Raw genomic sequence first — 24244 nt, forward strand, 5'->3', positions numbered from 1 at the left:
CTGTTTTAGTTTTATTTATTTCTTTAATTATTTATAATTTTTCTCCAGTTGCTCTACACTTGTATTCTTAAATTTATGTTGTTTTTGCAGGAGCTAAAACATGTACCACACAGGAGAGTTTCATATATAATTTCCGTCTTGATGAAATATGAGTAATGTGTTTCATATCTTGAAAAGGTTCTAATTCATTTCCCTTTCTTCTGTCGTGCAGGAGAAACAATATTTCTCTTCCATGAATTGCGGTTCAGGAGCATGTGGGGTTTTACCGGTCAATCTATTACTCCAATCAAGAGCTGGCTTTTTAGCTTGTGGTTCATACATTCCAGCACGATGGCAAGTACTCCCATTATATGATGATGTTCATATGTCCGAGCTATGCCATTCACCTGTGACAAACATTCCAACATGGCAAGTACATGTGCTCCCCAATATATGATGAAGATGTTCATCTGTCCGAGCCATGCCACTCATGACTCATCACCTGTCACAAACATTCCAACATGGCAAGTACGTGTGCTCCCCATTGTATGATGCTGTTCATCTGGCCAAGCTATGTCATTCACCTGTCATAAACATTCCAACAACATGGCAAGTACATGTGCTCTCCCATTATATGATGAAGATGTTCATTTGACAGAGCTATGACATCACCTGTCACAAAACTGTGAAAGGAATTTGAGCTCCAGAGTCATATGCTTCTGTTTGCCTTGAAGCCATCCTTTAGCTTAGCAATGTGACTGATTTGGTTGCTATCCTGTTACCACCTCTTTCTTTGTGAACTCCTATCGGGCCTACGGACACTGGATTTTTTATGGCTCTGGAAATTAAATGGGGATGATGCTTCGATCACGTCTCAGGAAGCAAATGCGATAACAACTTTGTAGCTCTAGAATGGTCTAGGATTACATGTGATGACTGATACTGCTTACCTTGATTACATTTTTAAACTTCGTAAATTTAAAAATTGTATCTTTATCCGAATCCATTGGACATTTCTCAAGTTGGCTTAATTTTAGTACGTTGTGTTCTGCACCGGTCTTCTGCACTCGTTGTTAGTTTAGTAGGCTGACGTTATTTGTTACATTTTAATATGGGGTATCCCGTAGTGTGTCATATATTATTGTTCAACAAATTTACTAATTTCATACTGGGGAAGTGGAGTTGCTGGGAGCCAACCTCTCTGCCCTATTGAAAACGAGTACTTCTAAATGATGGGTTCAATTTTCTACCTACGTAGAAGTTGTTTTGTGTCTTTAAATGCGTGGAGCAATAATTCATGTAGTTGTAGAAACCGTTGGCACCTACATATTTTATGTTCGTAAATTTGCGGTACTGGCGATTTTCTGTATACAGAGAGTGGTTTTTCGATATAGCGAGGATTTTTGTCCCACTGCATTAATGGGGACAAAACTGTTCCGAGTTTGTTGAATGTCTACAAAAGTTCATCTGTATTTATGATGTAACAGGGAATCTTAGGGTAGCCTTTTCAACGGGTATTCCCTATGCATTTTAACCAAGATGGTCCAAGTATATTCCTATCTCCATTCTTATTTCTTATTTCAGAGGTAGCTTCCCACACAGTCCATTCAAGACAAAAGAAAAGAAATGCTAAACCCAAATTCTGAATATTGCGGCTGATTAAGTCTGCAAAGCAACGTAATGATTTATGATTTTGCTTGTCGAAGTTCCTCCGTTGAATTCTTGATCATGGTACGATACAAATATGTAGCCGGCCTGTTTTCCACTACTCATGGCATCTTGCGAGCTTCTCACTTCTTTCATCATCTTTTCCTTCTTCATTGACTCTTTCTCTTGCATCTTTACACTTGTTAACAATTGCCCTTTCACGATTTGGCCAGGGACTCTAGCCGGTTCAGGTACCCCACAGCTTCCAGCCACAGGGTTTCAGTTGGATTCAGGCCAGGGTATCGCCATTCCAAGCGTTCCGGGATGGTCTGGTCGGATCTGGGCTAGGACTGGCTGCATATTTGATGAAACAGGTACTGGGTCCTGCGAGACTGGAGACTGTGGAGGAAGACTGGAATGTGATGGCCTTGGAGCCACACCACCGGCTTCATTATTTGAGATAACCCTCGGAGTCGGAGAAGACAGAGATTTCTACGATGTTAGCATCGTTGATGGATACAACCTGCCATTAGTTGCTGCACCAAGAGGGTTTCAAATCGGATGCAACGCCACAGGCTGTCTAGCAGATATAAATATGGGTAATTATGAATTTAGCTATCTGATTTGCCTGAAAGGAACTTTTGGTTTATTGGTTGAAGTATGAAAACCATTAGTGGCCCACTTCCCAGATGTTAAACTTTGTGCAACAAATGTTTTCTATCATTTATCTTGGTTAAAAACTCTACAATGGAATGAACTGATCATCAGGTTGTCCTAAAGAACTTCAAGTGATTGGCAGTAATGAAGATGGAGGGATTGTGGCTTGTAGGAGCGCATGTGACGCGTTCAGGCTAGACGAGTATTGTTGCAGTGGAGAGTATGCAAATCCGTCAACATGCAGGCCATCTTTCTATTCGGGGATATTCAAGAGAGCCTGTCCTAGAGCTTATAGCTATGCTTTCGATGATGGAACCAGCACCTTCACATGCAAAGCTTTGGAATATGCCATCATATTCTGCCCTAATAATGGGTAATGGATACTTACGTTAAATCGACCCCCTTGGTTTTTTTATTCTTGTGGGTTCAAAATTTTAGTGGATGCTATATATATATATATATATATATATCTTGGAGAATACAGAACCTAGCATTTGCTAAAGAATGTATTGTCTTTTTGATGCAGGATGAGGAGGATCGATGGCGAATCGACGGCTCCACGAATTGGAGAAGGAGATCATGGCAAGATTTCAAGAATGGCTTCATCTTCAACCAAGCTATTACCCTTCCAAATCTTAACAATATCTGTTCTTGTCTCTGCTTTTTATATGTAATAGCATGTCATACCTCTGTACTGAAACAGTAAAAAAATTACATGAAAAATATATGTACTTTCACATGTAATTTGTTAAAAAATATCATAAAATCAATGAGAGACAGTTGAATATCCAGATCGAAAAAAGAAGAAGAAAAATTATGTTTTAAACCCAAAACAAGAAAGGTTTGGATTTCTCAATCCGTGAATTTAAGAAATAACTAACCATATGTTCCTTTTACAAATATTAATAGGAACCTCTGAGTTAAGTACTAAAGGATGTGAGGCAGAAAGGTTCAATGGTCATATAAGCAATATAATGAAATCCAGCAGATGGAGCTGATCGTCCCAATCCGGTTGCATTTTTAATTATCCATAGCTGGGCTAGCTTACCACATTTATTTTAAAAATTAATATTTTTATTAATTATTAAACAATCAATTTTTTCCTTTTATCCCCTGGTTCCCACCCCATGTAACGTTGATGGTAATTTAATATACAAATTATTGAGATATGTTTTTTACACATTTTTTACAAAAAAAAAAATTATATATTATTTGACAGGATCGTTGTAGCAGATTGCTAGTGCTTCTTATTTGGGTTAGCAAGTGAAGAAACGATTTTTTTTTTTTTTTCAATATCGATTAGTTGAACGACTTGGAAATATTCCAAGTGTGGTAGATGCTGAAACAGGTGAATAGTTTCAAGTCTCGTGCCCAGGCATGCACTCGCACGATTGTACAATAATTTTTATAACAACTACTTTGTGTTCGTCCTTATTTTACAAAAATTATTTACTCAATTTCCTATAAAAAAATCAATTGTATCTCATTATAAACTTATTTTAAATCTTGAACTCTACAATGTGGGACAAAAATATTACAATTACTCTCCTTCATAAGGCGATGGTCTGTCGCGGTCTGACCCTCGATCCACCAACACTGAGAATTTAAAGATGACTTCTACAAGTTCAAGAGGTGGATTTCGAACCACCAGTGCTGAGAATTTTTTAAAATGGCTCCTAAAAGTTAAAAAGATGACTTCAGTAGGGAGAACTTTGCCCCACATGTTCAATATGTGGCTATCACAATGTAACATTTTATCATGTATGATAATTATTTTTCGATGTTTCTGCTGGTGATTGTCTATGATACCATTTTGTCAATCATTGGTTCCAGTTCTACACTTCTGCAACTATACAATTAACATCTATAACAACTATTTTGTATTTGTGCTCGCTTTACTAAAATGTTAATACAAGTTATTATACAAGTCAATTATATCTCATTATAAACTCATTTTAAATCTTTAATTTTTCTCAAGTGGAACAAAGATATCATAAATTACACGAACATGTGTGAACTGACAATTATACAAAAAAAATTGGTGATTGATGAATGATATAGCAAATAAGACAACTATGGAACTGGGAGCATACATGATAAGTAATTAAATTGTGTTCAAAGCATATATTAAAAATTATGTCTCTTATGAGACAGTCTTACAAATCTATAATCGTGAATCGAGTCGATCTAGTCCATATTTGTAATAAAAATAATAGTTTTGACGTAAAAATTAATATTTTTTCATGAGTCAAATCGGACCGTAGATCCATATTATAAAATTGATCCGTGAGATTATCTCATAAGATATTTTGTGATAAAACTTAAAATAAAGTGAACAAATAATTTGTTTAAGGGAATTCGAATACTTAAATTATTCTGCCTCTCCCCAATGAAATTTTTTTTTGTTTATTATATGATTCGTTCTAATTTTGTTTTTTCTTATGTTTATTCATTAAATGTTTTAGGATTGATTAGTGAAATGGCTTTTCTCAAGGTAACAATGTACATAATTGCCAAAAATGTACCTGAAAGCCTTCTGATTAATATTATTTTCAGTTGTTATTGTTTGCTCGTAATTAGGAGACTAATTATTGAATAAATGCTATTTATCCATATTTTTTGGCATTAACAGAATTACAGATTTATGATGTTTGTATTTGAATGGTTTGATTTATTTGGATTCTTTTTGAATGTAAATTTCTTATGTTGACTTGTTTTGGACAGACTCTATCATTTTGTATTTTTATATTATAAAATTGTTCACTTTTGTATAAATAATTTGGATATATTTTTCAAATAAATGTTTTTGGATCAAGCATCAATCACTTCATCAAAAATTATAATTGACTTATGGTGTTAATACATAATGAAATACTTTGCTCCAATTTCAAATATATTTAGTCCTTAATTTTCATTATCAAGCAACTAAATTTTCACATAATTAAAATTGTTATAAAACATATGTTTATACCAGTAAAAGATACACACGTATTGAATATGTTATTATTATTATTAGTATTATTTAATTTTATCAAATAATACTAAATAATTAACACGAAATTATTTTCAATTTAGAAGAGTTGTTCGATCTAAAAGGAATATTTTGTTTTAAATTTTTTCTATGTAAAATATAGGATAACTTGAGGAGGTTTTTAATATATTAAGAAGATAATTATAAAATTAAATATTTTAATATCTTCTAAAATAATTATTTTAAAAATCTCAAATTTAATAATATAATATAAATACTAGAAAATAAAACACTCATAGAATTTCATTACACAAAAATAATTTACTCGAATTTTTTAAACAATACGACAATCAAAATTTGATTGTTTTTCTTTCTCAGATAATAATTGCTCTCAAACCACGTGTTACGGTCATAAATTTGAAAACCCTAATTGTGGGTTTTTTTCGTGTTATCCGATTGCCGTCCAGTCTCTTCTCATTGATTCGTAGAATATGGGCGAAAGTAAGCAAGGAGTTATGGTGTTGGGAATTCCGACCAGAGCCGGCGGTTTCACGGGGCAAGCGGAGCAGAATCCAATAGCTTTGGCGCAGGCCAAATTTAGGGAGGTGGAGACGAGATTCAAAGATTGGCTAGCGAAGCAGTCGTTGGCGGTGGAAGCCGCAGTCGTAACCACCACAAGCGGTGTCCAAGGAGCCGCCATCGGTGGTTTCATGGGAACGCTCACTGGTGATGTTTCCTCCTTGGTTGCGCCGCCGAACGCTGCCGGCCTCAATCCAGAAGCTATGGCGTCTCTCAAACAAGCTCAGGTTCCTTTACCTTTTTTTTTTAAAAAAAAAATTCAATCCTCTCCTCTCCCAATCGCTTTACTTTGCTTTTTTATGCGTATATACTCTTTTATTGGTTTGTCTGCTTCAAATTATTTTTTTGTGGGTGTATCTTGGGTTATTAAATTTTCTTCAAGACTAACTTTTTCCGCACCTTTTGCGACTCATTCTTGATTTTCTACGAACCTTCTGCATCCATGTATGGCATGGCGAACATATCCTTTCTATAGTGCTGAGATTTCTTGCTATTCTTGATTACTTAGGGTCGATGCGGTTGCTTTATATATCTAATCCTTCCTGTCTTCAACTAATTTTTTAAAATGGATTTTATTCAGTGTTTGATAAAGCTTTCCAAATTTTGTGGATTTCTGATGTAGGACTCGAGCTTTTAAACTAAATATTTACTCCAAAGATTTTGAGTTGATAGGTTTGGATACTGCATTTTGGTGAAGGTCATAATGAGGAAACCTTTTATTCGTTATAAAGAAGAATTTCATGATGGAAATTTAAGGTCATAATTTTGATTTGATAGGTTTGGATACTGCATTTTGTTTTATGGCATTTGGTTTACTTTTATCAAAATTTAACTGATCGTGGAGTTCTTTTGCTTAACATGCTCGTGTGCATGATAGATTTTGTGACACGTGTAAGGTTACATGTCATGTTTGTGTTCAGGCTTTTGCAGGAGGTCCTTTGGTACAAGCACGCAATTTTGCTGTCATGACAGGCACCAATGCTGGCATTTCTTGCGTCTTGAAAAGATTGAGAGGCAAGGAGGATGTTCAATCTAGGTCTGGCTATGTTTGAATAAAGACATATTTCTTTATGTCTATACATGTGATGTATTATGGTAACTGGCATTTGATGTGCCTCAAGCCCCTGTTTGTTTGTGATTGTGCCTGATCACGGATATTAGAAAGCGCCTCACACATTTTTTTCTTGAAAGTCAGTCAAGCATTTTTTTCCTGTTTTTGGGAATGAGTATCAAAATTGGTTACTTAACTGTCCCGTATTTCCAGAACATTACCTTTTTATGTAGTTTCAGCTAATTATAAGTTGTTTTTAGAAAATAAAAAGGTTGTGTTAAATAACTAATGAATTTGAGTAGAGTTCATTGAAGCTGTATTCTTTTTCATTGGTTCCCGACAGTGAGGGGTCAAAGTATCATGGTAGCTTATGTAGTGGATTTCTTATTCGATTACAGTATGCTAACCAATCAATAACAACTGCTCTTGCATCACAATGGAGAACAATTCAAAATGTGATCTATTTTATTTTTTTCTTGTCACATCTCAATCATGAGATATTTAGCTTATACTCTAAATCTCCCGTTTACCTGCAATATGGTTTTAGATGGTTTGTCCTTTTGGATGTAAATGAAATTATCTCCAGTCAAACATACTGAATTGAGGTGAATCATTGAAGAACTTGTGAAGATAGAGGGCACATAATCAAACTATCATATTAAGGCCCGAGCTTGCCTACGAGATTAAAAGTGTAGGCTCAAGCACAAACTCTGAGGATTCTGACTTTTGAGCCTCAGGTTTTGGACCTCAACCCTGGATTCAAGTAGGATGTTTTATGGGATTCCGTACTAGAACCGATTTTTGTTACTCATTGATCATTCCTTATTCGGCAGGTTCCATGACATACACATGCTTGGATGGATGTTTGAATTTTCATAATTTTTTCTGTGTATTTAGCTTGTTGGTTGGTGATTGCAGTATGGTTGCAGCTTTTGGTTCTGGTGCCATGTTTACATTAATAAGCGGTATGGGTGGGCCGAATCTGGCAGCAAATGCTGTTACCTCTGGCCTTTTCTTTGCACTTGTGCAAGGTGGAATTTACCAGGTGATCCAGTTTGCTACTGAATAACATCCAGCTTTTTTCAGATATTCATAATATCGATATCTCTGTTATTGCTCATAGGCAATAAATAGTCAATGTCCCTATCCTGAGAATTTTTGTATCGATTAATGCAGCTGGGACAGAAGTTTTCGCAATCACCAACTGAAGATGTGAACTACGTGAAAACAAGAACCATTCTGAGTAATCTTGGCCTGCAGAACTACGAGAAGAATTTCAAGAAAGGGTTATTAACAGACAACACTTTACCATTACTAACTGATAGGTAAGTCGTTCATTGTAAGATTTGATATGTCCAACTTAAACTCAGCGCTCAATATTCATCGTTACAATTTCAGTGCTCTCAGAGATGTGAAAATACCACCGGGACCAAGATTGCTTATTCTCGACCACATAGAGAGGTATCATCCATTCTTAATCTGCAGAACTCTGTTGCAATATCATAAAGAAAACTCGTCTTCAAATCAAGATTCTCCTTTTCTTCACAGGGACCCAGAGTTGAAAGAAAGTCGAAAGGCCAATCGCTAAGTACCCTTTGCTCTAAAAGAGTTGATTCTTCTTCCAGATGAAAAAAGCATCAACAATTTTGTTATATCGTAATGTCCTGTGGCTGTGTTATGCTACACGTATTCAACATCTGTTCGATAATATTTGATTCCCATTATCTATAGATGTCTATGTTATCTGTTTGATACTTATAAAGTATAGCTGGTTGGTTAGAATGTTAAACAAGTACATGTTTGCAAAATTGAACAGAATATGAAACAGGTACACGTTTGCAAAATTGAGCAGATTTTTCATGTTAAAAAGAAAAGGAAAAAAAATAATCAGACTTATGTATACAAAAAAAGGAAAATAAAAGTTGGATCTTAATTTAAGATATGGTCAATTATTGGAGGAGTTCTTTAGCGTAAGAAGGCTGTCTCATCAACTCCAAAATCCGAGTCTTGTATTCCTTTGCTTGTTCAACAAGGGCACAGCCTCCGCCTTGAGCTGGTGGCACAACCTCCTCCGCCACCGTCACTCGCTTCAACACGTTGATCAACTCCTTCCCTAAACTCTTTTTCAGTTACATTTCCAACTCATTCCTCAACCGCAGTCCGCAGCCGTGTGCTGGTGACCTGCCTTCGCCTGTGCTGTGGAAGCAATCACAACACTCGAAGCCATAGAATCTAAGTTTTTTTCAATATGATCAGAAATTACTTATAATATTTGTAATAAAAAAATTTAAAAACAAAAAATTATATTTTTTCAACTGAAAAATATTGGTTAAGTTTTTAAAATTATATCTAAATTTGACCCACCTTCAATAATTTAAACACAAAATAATATTTGAGTTGATTCGATTTAGTTAATTCTTATAGAAAATTTAATCTTATATTATTACTGAAGACAATACAAATATAAACATTTATAAAGAGCCGAATAACTCTTGATAGCTATTCATTAATATTTACACAGAAAAATCCTACAAGATATTTTTTTTTCTACGAAAATTATTATACCACTTTTAATTTTAAAAATCCAGTTTGTGCAAATCAAAAATAATTTCCCAAATTGACATTGATTAACTTGATTTTACAAAAAAATGATTAAGGAAAACATAGTTGTTCATATAGTTTTAAACTAAGCAAACCAACTATAATTTTTTTAAAATAAAATAGGAGGTATGTATAAAAGGATGCTTCTTAATTATATTAAATAAAAATATATTTAAATTTTAAAACATACCTTCATCTATATTGATATTCACGAAAAATTTAAGGTCTAATTCCAGCAAGTGTCACCAGTCCAGACGCAGGTTTTGAAATTATCCTGAGCCTGAAATCACGAAAAAGACCGTTAAGAGGGGGGGCCAGGAGGGGGTCCTGGCGTAGCCTCTCCGACGCTCAAGTCAGTGACTGAGGATATATAGAGGAGCAGCTAAGGATGCTGCTGAAAACAATATAGTGAATAGCCTAACTGAACAATCAAACCTGGTATTTATAGGAGGATAATTGGGCTCTTGATGATCTTGTCTTCCATTTGAACTAGAGATGAGCCAAAAGTAGTGAGCCCATCCATGTCTTCTATTTGGGCTAGGCCCATCCATGGGGTATCATATATATTGAATAGTATATAAAAACAATCTTATATATATAATTTAGTTTTCTGAACTTTATAAAAATGATTTATTTAGGAGTTCTAAAGATTATTAATTAATTTACTTTATAAAAAGATTTATTTAACGATTGATGCTTGATGACATGTGTTGTTCTTCTTTATTAAACAAAGTATTATTCCTTTTCTTTTTCTAAAACACGTCATTTATGGCCTCCTCCAAATTTTCAATTGCGAGGGAGGGCATTTTTGTATTTGCATACGATTAGGTCTCTCGTGAAAATGTATCACAAATTTATATCTATGAAACGAGTCGATCTCGGTCGATACTTGCAGTAAAAAGTAATATTTTAATATAAAAAACAATTTTTTTTATAATTGAACTGTATAATAAAATTGATATGCAAAACAGCATCATGTAAATTTTTGTTTTTACGTATTGTCAACCCAACCCAACACGTTAGTAGGAAGAAATTATATTTAGTTCCATTTATTTTTTAAAATTGTGTTTGGAGTTATATGTGGGGCATCATTTTCTAACAAGTGGTTGGACTAATTTAAAAATGAGAAGATATTAAAACAAGTCACACAATGAATTGGTTTAAAATGATTTTTTTTTTTTTTAAAAAAATATTTTCAAATAGTCTTGCAGAATAATTTTGTTAGACATATCTTTAGTCCGACCTGATTTATAAAAAAATAATACATTTATGTCAAAAATATTATTTTTAATCACATATATAGATCGAATTAACCCGTCTCATGAATATAAATTTATAATAACGTCTCAAACAAGACATCCTCTTGAATTTGATCTTCGTAAAGTTATTGTACGGAAGACATATTTTAACTAATTATTGGACCCAAATTCAATCCAGGCTAATTTACTCTTTTTTTTTTTAATCTTCAATAATTCTCAATTTTAGATGCCTTTTTTTATGGAAAGGAAAAAAAGTCTATTGTTTGGGTCCTGCAAATAAAAGTATTTCATAGGGAACAAATAGGAAGAAAAAAAATGATAAAATATGACTCATTCATAGTCATTTGATTAATATTGACGAGGTATTAATAGTAAAAGTAGCATCGCTAAGAGTTGTATTTTTGATTAAATGAAAATTTAATAAGGAGTTAATGTGTCGCATATTATTTCTTCCGTAAGATTTGAGCAAAAAATCTATTGTCCAATCAATTGGAATCTCTAAACCGCATCACGTCTCTTTGAATGCTGCACCTGCACCTGCACCTGCACCTGCACCACAAGGAGATAGCTCATAGCATGCATCTCTCGTTTTCACAAATAAATCTTTATTATAAACCTAATAATTTGTTCTTACAAGAAAATCAGCTTCGTTCGTTATCCAAAAGTGTCTTTAAACGACAAATAATCGGTCTCAATCTACCACTTTGAACCCCTTCTTTTTTCTTTTCTTTTTTGTCCTGACTTTTGTAATTATACTACGTCTTTTCTCCACATGCAATTAATTTTTAGTTCCATCTTTTGCTAAATTTAAGCCGTCTCTATCCTTGCCAGCCACGCATATCATAAACTCGACGTAACGTTGTTCACATAATATCATGTCTACAAAGTCAAATTCACCTTCCATTCCCACGTAAAAAAATTGAAATGTCTATAATAATAAAACCACCCCAAATTTAATAATTGCTTAATAAAAATAGCTATAATTACAAACTTTCAAAATTTTAATTAGATTGCAAAATTACGAAATGTTCCGATTCAAACATGAAAAATAGAAACTAATACAAAATCAAAGAAGAAAAAGATTTGATAACCCTAATCGAGCGAGGGAGATGGTGAATTATTGGAGTTGTTTAATTAGCGTAAGAAAGCTTTCTCATCAACTCCAAGATCTGAGTCCTGTATTCCCTGGCTTGTTCCACGGCCTCCGCCTCAAGCTCGCCGAGTTGGCGGCACAGCCTCTCCTCCGCCTCCTCCGCCACCGTCACCCGCTTCCACACCCTCATCAACTCCTCCCTCATTATCTCTTCCCTCTCCGAGCTCCTCTTCAGCTCCATCTCCAACTCCTCATTCCTCCGCCGCAGTTCCACCTCCGCCGCCGTGTTCTGTTTCGTCTGCGCGGTGGAGGCAATCGCAATGCTGGGAGCCATAGGTAGAATCGAAGTCAACTGTTTTGTTTATGAAACAATGTATCTGGATACGTTCACCTGATACATAGGAGGGGATTTTATAGGCCAAAAGATGGAGTGTCCAGGTTCAATGTATCTCTAGATTGTTCTGTAAAATAAGACGATTCTGTCGCCAGAGGGCGTTTTCGTATTTGCACAAACATAGCGTCAGCCAACACGTTAGTAGGAGTATTTGGTACAATTTCGTTTTTTTTCTTTTTTTAGATATTTTGGAAAATAATACAATTTCTTGGGTTAACCAATTGCCGATATTGAACTTAGAGTTGGCGTAATAGGGGGTGAATTCGATGCTAGCCGGGTAACGTCTCATGTGTTGATCAACAATAATAAAGTCCATGTGACCATCATTTTACATGTACACCGTGGATTTACTCTCCACGTAATATCCAAAAAAATATATGTCTTATTATATGATCTTTCGTATCTTTATTCATGAAAGTAGTCAATCATACTCATATTTACGATAAAAAATAATTTTTTGGAATAAAAAATAATATTTTTTATAAGTGATAGAAATAAAATATGTCTCACAAAATTAACATGTAAAACCGTCTCACATGAATTTTTGTGATATTCAAATCACTTGCTCAAATTTATTATTATCTTCTCAAGTGTTGGGACCAATATCTAACAAGTAATTTATAATCCTCCCAGAATGGGCTAGCACGGTGAGCGGGTTGATCGACATCCTGCCAGTAAGTTGGGTGAGGCAAGTTGGCTTGCTATGGTTATAGTAGATGTCCAGCAAGTCAATTTGTGACTTTGAATTAATCAACTCTTATATAATAAACAATCTTAATTTTATTAGTATTTTACGTTTTAACAAATTATAATATTTACTTTATCTGTATACTCATTTAAGTTGTATAGATAAAAACCTTGATTATACTATAATACAATGAGGTCTTACATATCACGTCGATCATGAAACTCATTTTAGTTACAATATATTCTAAAATTGTTCCGAGTCGATTTAACATACTAAAATAAGGATAAATGTTGCTCGAGCTCGAGACTAACATATGTGATATGAACACCACATTTCAATTGTACGAGCATCAAGATGTCCAATCATGCAGATGAATGATCATATGATGAGTCCTTGAACAACTTTCACTTGAACTTTCCAAGTGTTTATCATGAGTGGATTAGTCAATAATTATGGTTGTACACTATTAGTCTTTCAACCCGAGACAAAATAAAGATTCTACGTACTAGTACTGTGTGGGGCCCTTAGCTCCTAATCATTATTACAATGCAATCTGATTAGGGTTAATTAATTACAGCGGAAAACGAGTTTAAATTTTCTTTACGATGAGCCCAAAACATCTTATTTGAATACTAAAATAGTATTTCATCTCACCTCATAACATATGCCCACACATAATCAAATCCAACCACATACAAAAAACTCATATCATCGGGACATGCCCCGATATATAGATACATACACATACATAAATATATATATATATATATATATACTGGAAAAATAGAAAACCTCATCGCATACTGTGACTTCCTTCAGAAGTACTCTCTCCGGCCTCCTGATATCCTGGAGTACCTACCATTGTCCACACATAAAGACAACAACAGCCACCCTTGGGGGTGAGCAAAGCTTCGTGTGGAACAACCATCATATATACCACAAGTATCTAAACAATGATACATGATATGCAATGCATGTATGTCGTGGAGGTATCAGGTCAAATGCCCATCCACTGAGCACATGTCAAAATCAATCGAATCGCTATCAAATCAATGCTCGAGCTAGCACACCGACCTCAATCAGGGATATTCGTATGATAGCGTCGACAAAGCGCCATCAAATCCCAAATCTCAATCAATCATCGGGGCCACAAATGACTATGCTTTAAGGGTCATATAATACCAAACATAGCATTGTGTTCACAAACCCCAGAATCAAATCAAATCATATCAGGGTATCCAAGGATCATAGCTCAACGTGCATGTCATGTATCGATGTATGCATCAAACGATGTGTGTTAACAAAATATTTATTTTATACATCGATATTCCAATCACAATATCATGTATGCCACATCAAGTCATCACATAAGGCATATAGACACATATTCTCAATCAAATCAATCAAACATATATCATATAATACAGATACCTGTCGTATGTTACCTGGTCGCAACATACCTCAATTCTTCGTTTTCAATTGATGTAGCTTGAAGATATCAGTATAATAATCTATCTACATATATAACAAATTTATTTCAATCAATAACATCAGTCAAATTCAACAATATGAGTTTCAAATATCTTTTGAAATTTCAAAAATTCATATCAAATCAAAATCATAACATAATTCAATTCCGACTTCGAATACGAGTTTCTTGTCGGTTATTCTATCGCATATATTGAAATCAACTTCAAATACATGCTATTCCAGAACTTTAATATTTAGAGCTGCTGAAACTAGAAGAAATTTACCTCAAAAGGAAGCTCTCGACACGAAGATTCCGAATATATAATTTGTTTCGCGTTTAGATAACGTTTCGAAGTCGATTCGGACGAAAAAAATTGAAATCTCTCGTATTCCCTCGAAGTTGCTGAAAGAAAAGTGAAGAAAGAAAGAAGAAAAAACTTATTCTTATCTCCACCGCATTCGCGCTCGGGCGGTAGAATTCTCGCGCCCGAGCGCGAGACATTATGTCCCCGAGTGTCACTTGCACCGCGCTCGGGCGGTCAAAAACTACCGCTCGGGCGCGGAACGTTCTGTCCGAGCACTAGTTTGTTCTACACTGGCGCTCGAGCGGTCATTTTCTACCGCTCGGGCGCCAGAGGTTCTGTCCAAACTATGAGAGCCCAGCCCAAGTTATAACACCCAAGCCCAGCCCATTTGTTTTATTAATTAATTAAATAATATAAAATAATGTACAGAAGGTAAAAGAAAGAATCAGAAGCGCTTTTCTCTCTCCCGTAACTTCTGTCCGTAAAAGTCAAACGATTTCTTCTGCCTTTGACTGCCCGTAATTCCACCAACTTTCAACGATTTTCGAAAGTAATCATATTTTCGGAATCCTCTCGACGAGAGCTGTCCATTGATACCAAAATTTCGCAGAAAACTTGCGACTCCCGGAAACCCGTCGGAGACCGCCGCCTGTTTTCGCCGGAAAAGTTGGAAGAAAGCTTGTGTTAAGTTGTTTGAAGCTTAAATTCGAAACTTTGAGCAATTGTTGAAATTTTAGAGGTATAATTCAGATTTTAGGGTTTCGAATTTTGGGCAATTTAATTCAATTGAGTTCCAATAATTAATATATATTGGATTATTGATTGTAGGTGCTATATCGGAGCCGATTGGAGGTATTAAGCTAATTTTCGAAATTTATTTAGATAATATTTCGAATTTAGCTTATTAATTTGAGAATTTATGATTTGTGAAATGTTAAATCGTTATTGGGATGTGTTTATAGCATTAGAAATAAAAATGAACATTTTGGAAATTCCTAGTAAATATCGAAAAATTTCAGATTCGATATGATCAAATTTTCAAAATTTCAAGTTGTATATTATTGAGGAAATTAGGTTTATTAAGTTAAATAAATCATTATATTTGACTTTGCGATGAGTTTTAGAAATATTAAAGCCTAAATTATGGATTTTAGAAATTTAGGCTAAATTAGTGAATATTGGAAAAACAAATGGAACTTGATATGGAATGTATTATTTGCCACAGGATCGGATTCTGCGAGAAATATTTAAGAGATTTTGTGGTAAATTAAGGATTCAGTTGAGGTACGTATGAACTGTTTTATTATGACGTCTATAGTGATGTGGAATGACGTTAAGTACTTTGTAATGAGTTGTGGCATGCATTATGTGCTTCTGTGAATACGTGATTGCATTCATGTATTTATTTGAGTTGATACATAGCATTTCGAGCCTTGACTCCGTTGATTGCTAGCATTACTGATCTTTTGAGCTGTTGCGTCATCTATGGAGCGAGTGATAGGATTAGATCACTCCTGACATCTCATCGATGGAATGAGTGATAGGATTAGCACACTCCTGATGACTGCTCGAGGACTGACCGGGTCGCTACCGGACCCTCGATGCTACGTGCATGGATGAGCGGCGGCATGATATTACGATTCTGCATTCCTGGCACGGATGGCCACTGTTCCTGTTGCTGATGTGTTTTATTGGACTCCGTTTTGGTATCCGTTATTTCATTGTTACCGACACGCATTGCATTGCATATCATTGCATTTTACTTGATTTTATTTCACGTCAGTTATAATTGTCATAAGTTTACTGGTTCGTCGTACTGGGGCCTGACCCCTCTTTTCTGTTTATGCTGTGGTTGTTTTTGATGCCATAGCAGATTATCCAGGAGGATTTGACGCGTCTGGTGGAGCGTCAAGTAGCGGTGCCCAGTAGTTGGATTGTTGTTGCGAGTTCCCAGATATTCTATCATTGAGTCATACTTTTGCCAGGGAATGCCCTGTGTAGCTGTACTGTTATTTTACGATGTTTTGGATTACTAGTTGTGTAATTGAGCCTTGTCGGCTATGTATGCATTAGTCCTGGCCAGTGCGGCTATAGGTTTGTGAATTGCTGTTATGACTTTCTTTCGAGTATATAAATGTTGTTTGTGTTGCTTGGAAATTTTTGGGATGTCCTACTTACGGGGAGGTCATGCCGAAATTTCTATTGGGCCAAAAGCAAAATTTTTAATCGCTTTCGCTATTTACATTAAAGAATCCTGGTTGTTTGGTCATTAAACGTTAATCAGGAGCACGGGCCCCCACAGTTGGTATCAGAGCGTAACTGGGATATGCTCGAATTAGAGTCTAGGGCACTTGAGTCTAGACACAAATAAAATGATTGCGTATGTGTTTGACTATTTGCTCTTGTTTGAACTATGTGCTGTGATTTATTTGAATTAGCCTGAGTTAGCACTGTTGATTAGATTTTGAACTTAGTTTAATAACTAGCTACGAGACTAAGTTTCAGCTTTCCTTTGGTTCTTTTGTGCTTATTAAGTTATTTTGCCTTGGTCTTAAATCCTTGTGTCTTATAGAATGGCACCTGGAGGAAGAGGTAAAAAGGGAAAAGAAGTTGTCCTGGAGTCAGAAGCCCAGAATGTCCGAGGACTTGAAGACATTGTCAGGGGTAGACGTGGTCGTCCTGCAGCCCAGGTTGCTTGAAACGTGGAGGAAGAAGTGAATCAAGAAGTCGAGCAGTTGACTCAGAAAGTTGGTGGGATGCGGTTAATAATTTCTCAATTTCAAGAATTACGTCCTCTCAAATTCTTTGGCACTGAAAATGGCGAAAAAGCATCCGGATGGTTGAAAAGTATAAACCATCTATTTAATTTGCTCGAATATACCGAAAGTGTCAGACTGAAGCTGGCAATCTATCAGTTAAAAGATCGAGCACAACTCTGGTGGGAAGCTGCAGAGGAAGCGCTGAAAGCATCTGGAGAAATCATTACTTGGGAAGTATTCACCCAAGAATATGCACCTCCTTCTTATTATTATGCCAATGAAGAAGAGTTCAACCAATTGGTGCAGGGAAATAAAACGGTTGTTGAATATGCTTCTCAATTTTCTGTTCTTTTGCCATATGTGTCACATGTTGCAAGAAATGATCAGTCCAAACTTTCCCGTTTCCTTCATGGGCTACAAGGGACTATTCATACTTTGGTGATGACTGGATCGCCTAATACATATGTTCAAGCTGTAGAAATGACGAAGAAGATAAAGGCTAGTCTGCTCAGAGGAGAATCACGGCCAGTTCTAGTTCCAGCTTCGACTTCTCAAGGATCTGGAAGTCATATGCCGATGCCAGCGGGTTTATCTCCTTATCAGCCTCAACAGTCATCCCAGCAACCGAAGCAACAACGATTTAGGGCAAGAGGAAAACAATTTAAAAAGAAATCTCAATCCAGCTCCTCCAGTTCAGGCAGTACTAGAGGGAGCAGTGTTGTTGGGTCTACGAATGCTGTGTACTGTGACCGCTGTGGTGGAAGACATTTTAGTTCACACTGTATAGGAGTCCAGGGGTCTTGCTATATATGTGCTCAAGTTGGGCATTTTGCTAAAGTGTGCCCCAATGCTCAAATACAGCAATTTCAGCCACAACAGTCTGGACAGGTTCCCCGAGGACCAGCTTTCAGGCCGTATGCTCCTGCACATTCATTTCAGCAGTCTGGTTATCCACCACCTCGAGGTCCTCCTCAGCAGCAATATCCGGTGCCGCAGCAGGCTCGAGTACATGCATTGACTCAGGACCAGGCTCAGGATGCACCAGGCGGAGTGATTGCAGGTATTTTCTATGTTTTTGATTATCCTGCGCGTATATTGATAGACACTGGAGCATCTCATTCATTTTTATCTGCTGCATTTGTTGATGAGCATGAGATTGCTACTATTCCGTTGTTGGATACTGTGTCTGTGGCTACTCCTGCCGGTGTATACTTGATGTCTCGTGAGATAGTCATAAATTGTGTAATTAGATTTGAGGATAATATTATGATAACTAATCTAATCAAGTTAGCCATGTCTGATTTCGATTGTATCCTCGGTATGGATATATTGACGAATTATCGAGCTACTGTGGACTGTTTCCATGGAATTGTCAGATTTAGACCGTATTATGGCAGCAAATGGAACTTTTACGGTTATGATTCACAATCTCGCATTCCGTTAGTATCAGCAATGGAAATGTTCAGGTTGTTGTCAATCGGCAATGAAGGATTTTTTATCTATGCTCTTGACGCAACACAAGAAGAACGATTGAAAGTTTCTGATATTCGTATTGTCAATGATTTTCCAGATGTATTTCCTGATGAGATTCTGGGTTTTCCGCCTCAAAGGGAAATAGATCTTAGCATTGAATTGATGCTAGGGACAAATCCTATTTCTAGAGCACCATATCGTTTAGCTCCGACAGAGTTGAAAGAACTCAAAGAACAGCTTCAGGATTTACTGGAGAAAGGCTATATCAGACCAAGTATGTCGCCCTGGGGAGCTCCAGTATTGTTTGTAAAGAAGAAAGACGGAACGACGAGAATGTGCGTCGATTATCGGCAGCTGAACCGGGCTACTGTGAAGAATAAGTATCCTTTGCCGCGTATTGACAACTTGTTTGATCAGTTGCAGGGTACTTCTGTGTATTCCAAGATTGATCTTCGTTCCGGCTATCATCAGCTCAGAGTCCGAGAGGAAGATGTTCCTAAGACAGCATTTCGTACACGTTATGAACACTATGAATTCCTAGTCGTACCGTTTGGTTTGACTAATGGTCCAGCGGTTTTTATGGATCTAATGAATCGTGTATTCCGGGAATTCATAGATAAATTCGTTATCGTTTTTATTGATGACATCTTGATTTATTCCAAGTCAAAGAAAGAGCACGAAAAACCTTTGAAATTAGTTCTCCAAACACTCAGAGAAGCACAGTTGTATGCCAAATTTTCGAAGTGTGAGTTATGGATGGACAAAGTTTTATTTTTAGGCCATGTTATATCAACACAAGGAGTATCTGTTGATCCTAGTAAAGTTGAAGCTGTTATCAATTGGCCTAAGCCAACAAATGTTTCCGAAATTCGCAGCTTTTTGGGATTAGCTGGGTATTATAGGCGTTTTATTGAGGGATTTTCTAAAATATCTAGGCCTATAACCCAGTTAACGCAGAAATATCGACGTTTTGTGTGGACTGCAGAATGTGAGTCTAGTTTCTGGACTTTGAAAGAAAATTTAACCACAGCTCCAGTGCTAGCCTTGCCTTCAGGCTCAGGTGGATTTGTTGTTTGTATAGATGCTTCTCTAAATGGACTGGGTTGTGTTTTGATGCAAAATGGGCGAGTGATTGCATATGCATCTCGTCAATTGAAGCCACATGAGACTCGATATCCTGTTCATGATTTGGAGTTAGCTGCCATTGTGTTTGCATTGAAGATATGGCGTCATTATCTGTACGGAGAACATTTTGTGATTTTTTCTGATCACAAGAGTCTGAAGTATCTTTTCACACAGTCTGACTTGAATATGAGACAACGTCGATGGTTGGAATTGCTTAAGGACTTTGATTGTGAGATTCAGTACCAGCCAGGGCGAATGAATCAAGTTGCAGATGCTCTGAGTAGAAAGGTTCAGCCTAAAATGTTGACATCTTTAACTATTTCAAAAGTTCATGAGCATTTGGGAACTTCAGGATGGACTTACCAGTCTAGGGGCGACTACTTTATAGTTTCATCTATTCAAGTTGAGCCACATATTGTTTTTAAAATCAAAGCAGCACAGAGAACTGATCCGCATGTTCATAGATTGAAAGAACTGACTCAGACAGGTCAATCAGACAAGTTCAGTGTTGCTTCAGATGGATGTCTGCGCTATAATAGTAGACTTGTGGTTCCGAATTTGATAGATTTGAAAGAATCTATACTTCGAGAAGCTCATTGTAGTCGACATAGTGTTCATCCTGGAATCGGAAAGATGTATCATATTTTGAAATCTCATTACTGGTGGGAAGGTATGAAGAAAGAGATTTCTGACTTTGTAGCTAGATGTTTGACGTGTCAACAGGTTAAAGCTGAGAGAATGAGACCTGGTGGTATGTTACATAGTCTTGAAGTGCCACAGTGGAATTGGGAGCACATTGTTATGGATTTTGTGACACACATACCTCGTTCTACTCGTGGTTGTGATGCGATTTGAGTGATTGTGGATAGATTATCTAAATCAGCTCATTTTATTCCTTATGATCGTACTACTACTTATAAGAAAATGGCAAAAATGTACATCGATCATGTAGTGAGATTGCATGGTGTGCCTGTAACCATAGTATCGGATCGTGATCCTAGGTTTGCTTCAAAGTTTTGGGGTAGTTTGCAATCAGCATTGGGTTCAAAGTTGGCAATGGGCACTGCATATCACCCACAGACAGATGATCAGTCAGAGAGGACCATTCAGACACTCAAGGATATGTTGCGAGCAGTCGTGATGGATTTTAGTGGTGGTTGGCAGGAATCATTGTCACTTGTTGAATTCTCTTACAATAATAGCTTCCAAGCAACCATCGGAATGGCGTCATTTGAATCCTTGTATGGTAGAAAGTGTAGATCTCCGATATGCTGGGAAAATGTAGGAGAAAGACAGATGTCAATGCCAGAATTTATACAAGAAATGAAAGAAAAGGTTGAAATGATCAGGAAAAGAATGAAAGCAGCTCAGGATCGTCAAGCCAGTTATGCTAATAAAAGGCGTAGGCCTTTAGAATTTCAGGTTGGTGATCAGGTTTTCTTGAAAGTATCACCGTTTCGTGGTACTATGAGATTTGGGCGCAAAGGGAAGCTAGCTTCGCGTTATATTGGTCCATATGCGATTGTTGAGAGGATTGGAACTTTGGCTTATCGTTTGGACTTGCCGCAGAGTCTGTCTGCGATACATGATGTGTTTCATGTATCTATGCTATGAAAATACGAGCCGGATCCTTCTCATATCTTGAGGACTGATGAGGTGGAGTTGGATAGTTTCCTTAGCTATGTTGAGCATCCAGTGCAAATTCTTGATCGTAAAGAAAAGCAACTTAGTAATAAGACGATTCCACTGGTTATGGTGCAATGGAGTAGACATGGGAGAGAAGAAGCTACATGGGAATTAGAGGCTAAGATGCGTCAGGAATGGCCTCATTTGTTTGAAAATTTAATAAATTATTCCATGTATTCTGATTTCCCTATGTACTATCAGTGATAAATGTTTGTAAACCACTTTTGTATAAATGTTGTGTATGCTAGATTTCGAGGACGAAATCTTTTATTAGTAGGGGAGAATGTGAGAGCCCAGCCCAAGTTATAACACCCAAGCCCAGCCCATTTGTTTTATTAATTAATTAAATAATATAAAAACAATGTACAGAAGGTAAAAGAAAGAATCAGAAGCGCTTTTCTCTCTCCCGTAACTTCTGTCCGTAAAAGTCAAACGATTTCTTCTGCCTTTGACTGCCCGTAATTCCACCAACTTTCAACGATTTTCGAAAGTAAGCATATTTTCGGAATCCTCTCGACGAGAGCTATCCATTGATACCAAAATTTCGCAGAAAACTTGCGACTCCCAGAAACCCGTCTTAGACCGCCGCCTGTTTTCGCCGGAAAAGTTGGAAGAAAGCTTGTGTTAAGTTGTTTGAAGCTTAAATTCGAAACTTTGAGCAATTGTTGAAATTTTAGAGGTATAATTCAGATTTTAGGGTTTCGAATTTTGGGCAATTTAATTCAATTGAGTTCCAATAATTAATATATATTGGATTATTGATTGTAGGTGCTATATCGGAGCCGATTGGAGGTATTAAGCTAATTTTCGAAATTTATTTAGATAATATTTCGAATTTAGCTTATTAATTTGAGAATTTATGATTTGTGAAATGTTAAATCGTTATTGGGATGTGTTTATAACATTAGAAATAAAAATGAACATTTTGGAAATTCCTAGTAAATATCGAAAAATTTCAGATTCGATATGATCAAATTTTCAAAATTTCAAGTTGTATATTATTGAGGAAATTAGGTTTATTAAGTTAAATAAATCATTATATTTGACTTTGCGATGAGTTTTAGAAATATTAAAGCCTAAATTATGGATTTTAGAAATTTAGGCTAAATTAGTGAATATTGGAAAAACAAATGGAACTTGATATGGAATGTATTATTTGCCACAGGATCGGATTCTGCGAGAAATATTTAAGAGATTTTGTGGTAAATTAAGGATTCAGTTGAGGTACGTATGAACTGTTTTATTATGACGTCTATAGTGATGTGGAATGACGTTAAGTACTTTGTAATGAGTTGTGGCATGCATTATGTGCTTCTGTGAATACGTGATTGCATTCATGTATTTATTTGAGTTGATACATAGCATTTCGAGCCTTGACTCCGTTGATTGCTAGCATTACTGATCTTTTGAGCTGTTGCGTCATCTATGGAGCGAGTGATAGGATTAGATCACTCCTGACATCTCATCGATGGAATGAGTGATAGGATTAGCACACTCCTGATGACTGCTCGAGGACTGACCGGGTCGCTACCGGACCCTCGATGCTACGTGCATGGATGAGCGGCGGCATGATATTACGTTGCTGCATTCCTGGCACGGGTGGCCACTGTTCCTGTTGCTGATGCATTTTATTGGACTCCGTTTTGGTATCCGTTATTTCATTGTTACCGACACGCATTGCATTGCATATCATTGCATTTTACTTGATTTTATTTCACGTCAGTTATAATTGTCATAATTTTACTGGTTCGTCGTACTGGGGCCTGACCCCTCTTTTCTGTTTATGCTGTGGTTGTTTTTGATGCCATAGCAGATTATCCAGGAGGATTTGACGCGTCTGGTGGAGCGTCAGGTAGCGGTGCCCAGTAGTTGGATTGTTGTTGCGAGTTCCCAGATATTCTATCATTGAGTCATACTTTTGCCAGGGAATGCCCTGTGTAGCTGTACTGTTATTTTACGATGTTTTGGATTACTAGTTGTGTGATTGAGCCTTGTCGGCTATGTATGCATTAGTCCTGGCCAGTGCGGCTATAGGTTTGTGAATTGCTGTTATGACTTTCTTTCGAGTATATAAATATTGTTTGTGTTGCTTGAAAATTTTTGGGATGTCCTACTTACGGGGAGGTCATGCCGAAATTTCTATTGGGCCAAAAGCAAAATTTTTAATCGCTTTCGCTATTTACATTAAAGAATCCTGATTGTTTGGTCATTAAACGTTAATCAGGAGCACGGGCCCCCACACAAACTATTGGTCTTGTATTGTATCGGCGTCCGGCTTCTCCACTTGAGCTCTTACAACTTCAATTCTGTTAATTAATCAATATCTAGTATAATATTTCATTATCACACTTATTTTCTCACTTTGATTGTCATGATATACATCATATACATAATCACATGACAATTTCATGAATTTTCGATAATCAACATAGGATTTACGATAATACGATACACGGTCCTTACATACTGTACTTTGACTCATTTACTGACTCTGTGAGGGTCATCAG

The 24244-nt window shown here is 36.4% G+C and overlaps 3 protein-coding genes and 1 long non-coding RNA gene across 4 annotated transcripts; 3 read left to right on the forward strand and 1 right to left on the reverse strand.

The window, feature by feature from the left end:
• Window positions 1–3: 3 nt before the first annotated feature.
• Window positions 4–1709, reverse strand: LOC142533405 (uncharacterized). Its single transcript, XR_012816746.1, has 2 exons — window positions 652–1709; window positions 4–386 (listed from the first exon to the last, which is right to left on the reverse strand). It is a non-coding gene; the product is annotated as an uncharacterized LOC142533405 (long non-coding RNA).
• Window positions 1710–1716: 7 nt separating this feature from the next.
• Window positions 1717–3036, forward strand: LOC142533401 (pathogenesis-related thaumatin-like protein 3.5). Its single transcript, XM_075640152.1, has 3 exons — window positions 1717–2225; window positions 2395–2656; window positions 2810–3036. Exons 1-3 carry the CDS (start codon window positions 1751–1753, stop codon window positions 2955–2957), a joined length of 885 nt encoding a protein of 294 aa, XP_075496267.1. The 5' UTR covers window positions 1717–1750; the 3' UTR covers window positions 2958–3036.
• Window positions 3037–5658: 2622 nt separating this feature from the next.
• LOC142533424 (chloroplastic import inner membrane translocase subunit HP30-2) lies at window positions 5659–8646 on the forward strand. Its single transcript, XM_075640182.1, has 6 exons — window positions 5659–6060; window positions 6754–6869; window positions 7803–7929; window positions 8061–8209; window positions 8283–8345; window positions 8433–8646. Exons 1-6 carry the CDS (start codon window positions 5746–5748, stop codon window positions 8470–8472), a joined length of 810 nt encoding a protein of 269 aa, XP_075496297.1. The 5' UTR covers window positions 5659–5745; the 3' UTR covers window positions 8473–8646.
• An 8804-nt stretch (window positions 8647–17450) lies between these two features.
• LOC142532341 (uncharacterized) lies at window positions 17451–23873 on the forward strand. The gene is made up of 2 exons (XM_075638658.1): window positions 17451–18513; window positions 23551–23873. The coding sequence occupies exons 1-2, from the start codon at window positions 17451–17453 to the stop codon at window positions 23604–23606; spliced, it is 1119 nt and encodes a 372-aa protein (XP_075494773.1). The 3' UTR covers window positions 23607–23873.
• The last annotated feature ends 371 nt before the right edge of the window (window positions 23874–24244 follow it).

This window comes from Primulina tabacum, chromosome 18 (genome assembly GCF_025594145.1).
Source record: "Primulina tabacum isolate GXHZ01 chromosome 18, ASM2559414v2, whole genome shotgun sequence".
In the NCBI taxonomy this organism is placed as follows: domain Eukaryota; kingdom Viridiplantae; phylum Streptophyta; class Magnoliopsida; order Lamiales; family Gesneriaceae; genus Primulina; species Primulina tabacum.